Source organism: Physeter macrocephalus, chromosome 1 (assembly GCF_002837175.3).
Source record: "Physeter macrocephalus isolate SW-GA chromosome 1, ASM283717v5, whole genome shotgun sequence".
Classification (NCBI taxonomy): Eukaryota; Metazoa; Chordata; class Mammalia; order Artiodactyla; family Physeteridae; genus Physeter; species Physeter macrocephalus.
Genome location: NC_041214.2, coordinates 37,646,561 through 37,656,501, shown reverse-complemented (window position 1 = coordinate 37,656,501; position 9,941 = coordinate 37,646,561). Strand labels below are relative to the sequence as shown.

At 37.6% G+C, this 9,941-nt stretch overlaps 1 protein-coding gene across 1 annotated transcript in view; it reads left to right on the top strand.

Moving 5' to 3' along the window:
- COL6A6 (collagen type VI alpha 6 chain) overlaps positions 1 to 9,941 on the top strand; it is a 111,925-nt gene that overhangs the window by 26,862 nt on the left and 75,122 nt on the right. The window contains exons 10-17 of the mRNA XM_007115463.3: positions 807 to 961; positions 2,809 to 2,901; positions 4,386 to 4,439; positions 6,243 to 6,314; positions 6,401 to 6,427; positions 6,759 to 6,803; positions 6,894 to 6,947; positions 8,023 to 8,085. Coding sequence (XP_007115525.2) covers positions 807 to 961; positions 2,809 to 2,901; positions 4,386 to 4,439; positions 6,243 to 6,314; positions 6,401 to 6,427; positions 6,759 to 6,803; positions 6,894 to 6,947; positions 8,023 to 8,085 — 563 coding nt within the window. The remainder of the gene's footprint in view (positions 1 to 806; positions 962 to 2,808; positions 2,902 to 4,385; positions 4,440 to 6,242; positions 6,315 to 6,400; positions 6,428 to 6,758; positions 6,804 to 6,893; positions 6,948 to 8,022; positions 8,086 to 9,941) is intronic.

The following is a 9,941-nucleotide window of genomic DNA, read 5'->3' as shown; positions in this document are numbered from 1 at the left end:
CTTTCCCCTTTGGTAACCATAAATTTGTTTTCTATGTCTGTGAGTCTGTTTCTGTTTTGTAAATAAGTTCATTTGTATCATATTGTAGATTCCACATATAAGTGATATCATATGGTATTTGTCTTTCTCTTTCTGACTTCACTTAGTATGATAATCTCTAGGTCCATCCATGTTGCTGAAAATGGCATTACTTCATTCTTTTTTATGGCTGAATAATATTCCATTGTATATATATATATACACCACATCTTCTTTATATCCATTCTTCTGTTGATGGACATTTACGTTGCTTCCATGTCTTGGCTATTGTGAATAGTGCTGCTACGAACATTAGAGTGCATGTATCTTTTTGAATTAGAGTTTTCTCCAGATATATGCCCAGGAGTGGGATTGTTGGATCATATGGTAGCTCTATTTTTAGTTTTTTGAGGAACCTCCATACTGTTTTCCATAGTGGCTGCATCAATGTACATTCCAACCAACAGTGTAGGAGGTTCCCTTTTCTCTGTGGACTCTTTTAAACTCACTATCTTACTTCATATCATCAAAGAACTCAAGGATCTGTTATAATTTCTTATATAAATTATTCTCCAATTTAGTTTGTTTTGAAAAATGGAATTCCCTTTTTTCTCTGATGATGGTCTTGTCACTTGACAGTTTTACAGTGTGTGGTTGGGGGGAGTGGACAGTAAAATGAGTGTTCCTCTTGCAACTGGTTTCCTGGAATAACAACTTAGATACATATGCAAAAAGATTAAAGTAACCAAACTCCCCTCACCTGGAGAATTGTCAACTGTGTTGGCTAGGCCTGAATGCCCTCATCACAGTTGCTCTGGATGGAGCCACCAATTCCAATGAACTGGCTGACCTTCTCTACATTGAATTTGGGAAAGGATTTGAGTATAGGACACAGCTCACTCTTGGGATGAGGGATCTTGGGAGCCGACTGTCAAAGCACCTGGTAAGTTATTCAGAAAAAGCTGGTGAGTTTAAACTTTCTATTTGTTTTGTATATAGGCTTTATATTTAGGCTTATGAATTTGAACTAATTTTGTTCATTTGGGAGTGAAGTCAGGCTTCTCTGATTTCGTGCAAAGCCCAAATAAGAGGGTGTTTTGAAAGAAATGTAATATAGTAGAGAGATTTCAAAGCATGTTTCTTTTTGTTGTTGTTATTTATTTATTTATTGAAATATAGTTTATTTACAATGTCATATTAATTTCAGGTTACAGCAAAGTGATTCATTTATATATATATATATATATTCTTTTCAGATTCTTTTCCCTTATATGTTATTACAAAGTATTGAGTATAGTTCCCTGTGCTCTACAGTAGGTCCTTGTTGGTTATCTATTTTATATATAGTACGTATATGTTAATCTCAAACTCTTAATTTATGCTTCCCCCCCAGTTTCCCCTTTGGTAACCATAAGTTTATTTCCTATGTCTGAAAGCATGTTTAATTTATAATCTTGGCAAAAAAAAAAAATGAAGAAGAAGAAGAAACTAAACAGCACCTACAATCCTGCCCAAATTACAGTCAATAAACATAAGTGCCCAAGAGTGTCTGACCAGTAGAGGTGACTCGGCTGCTCCCTCAGCCAGCCAGTTTTCACGTCACTTGCAGATCCTAAGTGCCATGACTCACCACACTGAATATCATTCTTCTGTTTAAGATGTGTGTTTTCTATATAAAATAGATACCTAATAAGAGCCTGCTGTATAGTGCAGGGAACTCTACTCTGAAGATTCTTTTCTATGGGAAAAGAATCTTGAAAGGAATGGATATATGTATATGTATAACTGATTCACTTTGTTGTACACCTGAAACTAACACAACATTGTAAATCAACTCTACTCCAATAAAAATTAAAAAAAAAAAAAAGATGTGTGTTTTCTCTGCAACATGGCCTGTGAACAAGAGCCGAATCTATTGAGAGTTCAACTAAGAAAAGAGCATCTCATCCAGTCTTGGAAGAAAAACTAGTGATGTGATGATAGACCTCCTGTGATGTACTTTAGAATGAAAAGTTTTTTGAAGGTTGTCTTGACTGATGGAGATTTTTGCTTTAAGATCTATTTTTAGAACCTAACACCTAGATAAGATGCATCACAATCTTATTTATTTCAGAAACATACAAGAATTCAACTAGCTTGGTGAAATTTTACCAAGATATCTAGCACTACTTTCACCTTTAATGAATGACTGATAATTTGTAATTTGCTTATAATTTATAAAATCTGTAATCAGCATATCAAGACACTTTCCAAAAAGGTGCTAGCTCCTGCTACTTTCTGCCTCCCTTGTATATTAGATATGTGAACAGTGTGTTCAGTGTAGTAATTATATAAAAATAATTACCTAGAGAATATGGAAGTTTTGTTGTAATTCCTTTCTACATGGGAAGACAGTGTCTACTTTACAAAAAAAATTTTGTGTCTACTACTCTTTGAAATGTGTAATTTCAAATTGATAATTCATAGAGGGAGGAAGTTATTCTTCAAATAAGCCTATCACTTTTTAGATATCACATAAATGCAACACTGTATAAGAAAATTTTAATTTTAGAAAAAGCCAGTTTTAATGTTAATAGTAAAAGAGTTGATGCTATAGGATTTTAGTGATGCAAAGAAAATTTGCAGATCACAGAAGGAAAGATGGAAGGTAAAGAATGTCTCCTGCATCCTCTCCAGAGCACTGTCACTTGAGTGGTGAACAGGACTTCTCAGATCACATCCCTGAGCTTGTGTGGTGTGTGATTTGGGAAGCGATGCCACCAAATGTAATGTATTCCTACCTTCCCCAAGGTCAGTGTTGCAGAAAGGACATGCTGCTGTTTATTCTGCAAGTGCATTGGAGGAGATGGTACAGTGGGAGACCCTGGACCAGCAGGGAAAAAGGTGATTTTAGTTATGATCATGGCTTACTTTATTTGAATACAATATGTTTTTCAGACCCAAGTTTAGGTAGAAATAAGGGATGTTTTTAGCTTCTAGGTAGAAACTCCTCTTCTTATATGTCATACTCCTCTTCTTATCATACTCCTCTTATATGTCAAATTAGATAGCTTTTTCTTGGCTTTCTAAATTGGATACTTTAAAAAACCTTTCTATATAAAAGTATCAAGAGAAAAACTGCAGAGATCATTGATTATCCAGTGTTCTGGCAGTGATGACCATGATGCAGAAAAACAAACTGTGATCTCTCATGTTGAATAATGAAAACCTCCGAATACTGATGAGTTATTTCAATTTCCACTTTTAATAGAAGCAGAGTAATTTAAATAAAGTAGGGAATAGGTTGTGCAGCCTGCTGAAAAGCTAGATCAGATCACCCTGTCATAGCAAGAGACACTAAGACGTTTCATTCAGCTCTAGCCAGACCAAAATGTTGCCCAGTAAAACAGGCCAAGCATAAAAACAATAACTAACAACAGATTCGTGTATTTCCTAACCCAAAGAAGTTGATGTATCCTTATGGAAAAATATGATTTGGGGCTTGAGGAAATGTTCAAATATGTATAAACATACTATGGGTGTGTTTAACAATTTCAATACTGCTTATTTACATGTGTGTTTGATTTTTTAATAATTTATAGATAGCACTCTAAGTTTCAAATCACCATAGCTGTCTCTCTGAAGAAAGTTTTTGGACTAATTATTTCCTCAATGCTTTGATTTCATGTAAAGAGAATGATAGAATGTTTAAATTATTTATTTATTTATTTATTTATTTATTTGGTTGCACCGGGTCTTAGTTGTGGCAGGTGGGCTCCTTAGCTGTGGCATGCGGACTCTTAGTTGCGACATGCATGTGGGATCTAGTTCCCTGACCAGAGATCAAACCCGGACCCCCCTGCATTGGGAGCACGCAATCTTACCCACTGCACCAACAGGGAAGTCCCAAGAATGGTAGATTTTTTTTTAAACAAGTCTCAGAAAAAAAAAATGGAAAGAAATGTGTGTGGTCTATTTTATGTGTAGCATAAATCCTCAAAAAGAACTTTTTAATGAAAAGAGGATAATTCTAGTCTGTCAGAGGCAAACATAGCTGTATTCATTTGAATGCTTGTCTAGAAAAAAAAACTCCAGCCCCATATATAACATCTGAGAGAGTTATGGAAAATATTATGATTCACACACACACACACACACACACACACACACACACACACACACACCCTTGAGTTATCTGGATACTTCTCTCAAAATTCCATTTATTTTTATTTGTATAAATGCAGCTTAGGTTGTGGAGGGGGAACCGTTTTTTTCAAACTCATACTATTCTACATAGAGTAAAACTGTAAAGTTGAAGAATTTTGCTTGATTATCTCTGGTTTTTGGTCTATGGAGTGCTAATGTATCCTTCCTTTCCTTATTTCCAGGGACCCCCAGGTTTTAAAGGCAGTGAAGGCTACCTGGGAGAGGAGGGCATTGCTGTAAGTCAAGGTTTTTTCCAGCTCCATTTATTCCTAATAACATATCTATAATATGAAATCATTTGTGTCAATTCAGAAGGAAGCAAGAAAAGTCAAGTTCTAAGGATTCGTAGGCAAAGTCTGAGGTCTTTCCTAATATTCATCAGGCTTCTGGTGGTCACAAGTGTTTTATTAACCTACTGTCTCCTCTTTGACTATCCACCAACATTGTACAATAAACTCAATGCAAAAGTTATCTTTTTCACTGAGGGAGTCAAATCACTGCCATTTCCCCCTTTCTGATCCATTTTGCATGAGTAAACCAACTCACCACACTGCTTATCAAAGACTTTGCCCTTTCTTGCATCTGTTCATCCATCTATCTTTCCTTCCTTCCTTCCTTCCTTCCTTCCTTCCTTCCTTCCTTCCTTCCTTCCTTCCTTCCTTCCTTCCTTCCTTCCTTCCTTCCTTCTACCCATCCATTTAACAAGTGTATATTAAGCATCTTACAATTTACAACATTATTTATCAAAGACCTCACTCATAAATGCACTCATTATTAATTTAACAAATATATATTAAGGTGCCTTCCCATGTGCCAGGCACAGTGCCAGGCCCTAGAAATAAAAATAAAGAAAAAGAAGAAAAACTATGGTTCCTATCTCAGGTAATTTCCAGACCAGTGGAAAGGCAAGTGAGACAACAGTATTTCCAGTTGTTATACACAAGGACTCTACTAGAGGTATAATGCAGTGCAATGTGATAGAGTATGGCCGTGCAAATACCTAACAGTGTCAGGTAACAGCCCTGGTGACAGTTAGGGCTTGGGAGAGGAAGACTGTAGACAGAGGTTGATGCTTGGGCAGGCATCTGAAGGACAGATAGAACTTTCTCCAGGCAAAGTTTGTGGGAAGAACATTCTACTACAGGGAGAACAGTGTGATCAATGGTGTGTAACTGAGAACTGTGTATTTGCAGAATAACATATGGTCAACATGGCCAGAACCCAGGACCATGAGAGGAGGTTATATGGCAAGCAAGACCCAGAGTACTGGGTGTCTTGAATACCCTGTGGAACACTTAGAAGGTGTCTTCCAATTGATGGACATCAATCAATGATGTTAAGCACAGGACTAAAAATGGTTAGGGTATGGGTTTAGAAAGCATGATCAAGCAACATCATGGAGGATGATAAGGTAAGGATTACAGGTAGAAGTCTTGCAGTAGTAGGTGCAAGACGAAGAGGTCCCAATCTTAGTTTAGGGCAGTATGAATAGATATGTTAAGGAGGTTGAATGGACGTAATTTTGTGACGACTTGGAGAGAGAGATGCTGAGGATGACATCTTTGTTTCCAGCTCACAAGACTGCACAGACTGGTGGGGTTACCAAGACAAGGATTGCAGGAGCAGTTCTTGGTTTAAGAGAGAAAGAGAGAAGGGAGATGGAATTTGGTCTAGAAATCTGCCTCTTGCTTAGACCATAACTAGAGCATCCTGCTCTGATGTCTAACCAATTATTCATTATCTGTTCCTGGAATATCTCCTGAAATCTTGAGAATGCATTTTAGCAGCCAGTTGTTTTAATGTCTGTTTTATTTAGATACTACTCCACCCTGGAAAGTATCTAGGTGGGATCCAACACAAACAGCTATCGTCAGAGTGGCTCTGATTCACTTGCATTCTCAGTTTTTATAAGCATGAATTCTGGGTTGTAAGCCATGAGTAGTTGTAATTTTTTTTTCCAACACAAAAGTTGTCAAATTTCCAAGACAGATTCCAGATGACAATAGAAAAAGCTTATCTGAATATGTGCTCTTTCTCAGGGGGAAAGAGGAACCACCGGACCAATGGGAGAGCAAGGTACTAAAGGATGCTATGGTGACAAAGGTCCTAAGGTAAGGGTCACGTAAGACACTGTGAAGTCTTCCCAACATTGATTCCTTCTTCCTACACTAACCCCTACTGTCCTTTCTATTTTCAGGGAAACAGGGGACTAAATGGACAGGAGGTATGGTACCAAATATCATTTATCTGCCCATCTGTTATCTAGAAATGTTTTTATTTTTGAGGTGATTGACCAGTAGATTGCACAAATGAAGTTTCTGTTGACCTTCCTTTTTTATTGCTAACCATTTCATTTTGTTTACTCTTGCCTGTTATTGCAGGCAATGTATATTATTTGCTGACAGTTTCTGTGACTCAGCAATCTTTGATAGAACCCAGGGCCAGCCTAGCAAAGAGCCTGTATATGGAACACAAAATTAGACTTTTTGTTTGGTGTCTGGCTTCCTTCCACATAAATGCAATGCACTCTATTCTGATCACATCTGTCTTTTCAGGGTGAAGTTGGGGAAAGTGGAATTGATGGGTTAAATGGAGAACAGGTAGAGCCTTCTCTTTGTACCATGAAGACCTTTCTGAGCTATTTCTCACTAAGAAAATGGGAATTTGAGTTTATTCTTCTCTGTTTTTAGGGTGACCATGGTCTTCCAGGAGCAAAAGGAGAAAAAGGAGATGAAGGAGCCCAGGTAGGTATTCAATAAATGGACAACATGAAAACTGCTGGGAATTAAAGGTGTGATTAACAGTAAAACAGCTACCCCAGGTATATCAGTCAGCTAGGGCCACAAAATTGCTTTGTGATGATCACAAGACCTCAATCACATGCAACAATAAACATTTATTTCTTATGTGTCTGAGAAATTCAGCTGATCAAGGCTGAGCATGGCTGACCTTCTCTCATGTGTCTCTAGGTTGGCTGGGGGCTTTGTTTCACTTGTCTCTTATCCTCCTTCTGGGACTGGAGAGCTGCCTTGCCATGTTGACCATGACCTTTTCATGACTGTGGCAGAAGAACAAGGGAGCAAGTAAAAACACACAAGCTCTCTCAAGGCTTCTTGGGGCCCAGGCTTGGAGCTCTCATGGTGACATTTGCATCTCTCTCTGTTGGCCAGATCAAGTCACAGCCAAACTCGGGGTAGGGAGTCTTGCCCCACCACAGTTGGAAGGCACTGTAGAGTTTCACAGCAAAGGGAATAGATACAGAGAAAAGTGAAGAACTGGGGGTAATCTTGAAAAGCAGCTACCATACTAAGAACAGTCATAGGGTGTTGGTGAGAGCCTTGGGGTTGGCAGCACTCTGAAGACGTCTGTCACCCCTTTCCATTTGGAACAAATCTCAGCAGCAGCCATACTTCCACCATCCACTTTATCTGTCTTGAGTGTGTGAACAGCTGAGTCAAGAACCCACTTTCCAGCTGATGCAACCCCTTTGGGGAAAATGGATAATCTCTCTGAATCTCAGCTGCCTCATCAAAAGAAAGATAAAAAACAATACCTGGCACATAAAGTAGTTGTAAAAACTGAACAAGACAACAAATGTGTCTGGAACACAGCGTTCACCACTGTGGCAAATACTTGAGGTCACTTTTAAATTATTTGTACGATGCCTGAAACTATCAGTTGTTCCTCTTTCTAGCTTCAAAGTAACTTTAGCAGGAAAATATTTAATAGTTCAAATCAGGGAGAAGATAAGCTCTTCGTTTTTATTAATGTTATTTAAAATTCTTATCTTGTCCTTCTTCTGATTTGTGTTAACTTTAGGGAATCCCAGGAGAGAGAGGAATTCCTGGTGACCATGGAGCAAAGGGCCTGTGTGGAGACCCTGTAAGTGCTGGGATTGTGGGGCTGCAAACTAACGTCACGTCAGGGCTTGTTTCCCATCAGTACTTCTGATAGCGAAAGAGAGCACACTTGAAGGTACTACAATAGCAGTCCTGAAATGAAATCATCATGGGCACAACTGTTTAGAATTTTAAAAGTAGGTCTCTTGTGCCTGATTCTATTTATATACAGGATGAGTATGGATGGTGAGAAGACCTTGCACATTGTTTGCACATGTATTTTTTGAGACTATATATTCAGAACTGTCCTTGTGCTTCAGAGCTATGAAGGAATTCTCCATTCCATTATCTTCCTCTGAGTGTCTCGAAATATGGACAGAATGAAAGAAACAAAGCCATCTCTTTTCTCTATTCCCCAAGAGTCTTTCTCAATTAAAAATATTAGCTTCATTTCCTTGAGTCCAAGCCAGCTAAAAGTACATTAAGCAAAACTTATGACCCAGAAACACCTGCTCTCATGGGGATGCAACCCAGTTGAGTAGGCATGACCTACACCAAAAGAAGCAGGACCCACGCCTACCTAGGGGATATGCTGAGTCCAATTAGACCTCAGTACTACAGGACTTTGATCACCATGCCCACATATCAGTCTCCAAAACCTTAATGAATTAGGATTTAGCATTTTTTAAAACATTTATTAAAGTTTTAGAAATTGAGATATATTTGCATGTACAATGTTATATACATATAACATTGTGTAAGCTTAAGTATATAACAGGTTGGTTTGATACATTTATATATTAGGATTATCACCATAGTGTTAGCTAAGTCCTCTAACATGTCATATAATTATAATTTCTTTTTTCTGGTGAGAACGTGTCAGATCTAGTCTTTTACCAGCTTTGAAGTATATGATACAGTATTGCTGTCTATAATCACCATGCTATTTGTTAAATCTCTCAAACTTCTTGTTAAGCTGTAACATGCATCAGAAAAGTACACAAATTATAAATGCATAGCTTGATGAATATAAATGCACCTGTGCATTCGCCACTCAGGTAAAGAAATGGAACATTAGACAACAGTAGAGTATCCCAGAAACCCCCTCAGGTCTACTGCAATCACTACCAGCCCTCCCTAAGGTAATCACTATCCCAGGACCATAAATTAGTTTTGCCTGCTATTGAACTTTTCAGTGGAATCATATAGGATACACTCTTCAGTTTCTGGTTTCTTTTGCTCAAGTATATGCTTGTGAGATGAATCCATGTTGTGAATATCAGTAGTTCATTCAATCTCATTGCTGTATAGTATTCCATTGTGTGAATATATCGTGATCTATTTCTCCATTCTGCTATTGATAGATATTTGAGTTGTTCCCAGATATTGCTTTTATAAATAGTGCTGCTATGAACATTCTTGTATGTGTCTTTTGTACACATTTCTGTTGGGTCTATACTTTAAGAGTAGAAAATCTGGATGATAACTTGTATGCCTATATTCAGCTTCTTTACAGCCAAACAGTTTTCCAAAAATTTTGTACTAATTTACACTCTCGCCATCAATGTACCAGAGCAGTGTACCACACTCATCAGAAAGCCTAAAATTTATAAAACTGACAATACCAAGTGCTGATAAGGATGTAAGGCAACTGGGAATGTCACAGGACTTTGTCTTTAATAACTCCTCCTCCAGTATAGAGTGCGTTGATCAGAGAAAGAATTTGGTACAAAATATATTGACAAATACAAATGTTATGTATGCATTGAAGATAATTTTATTTAAAAAGCAGAGGAATTTGCACTGAAGACAACATTGTTTACTAAGAGACATCTGATAATAATCTGGTGACCTGAGAGTTTCAAACAACTTCAAAGTGTCTAATAAGAAACAAAAATC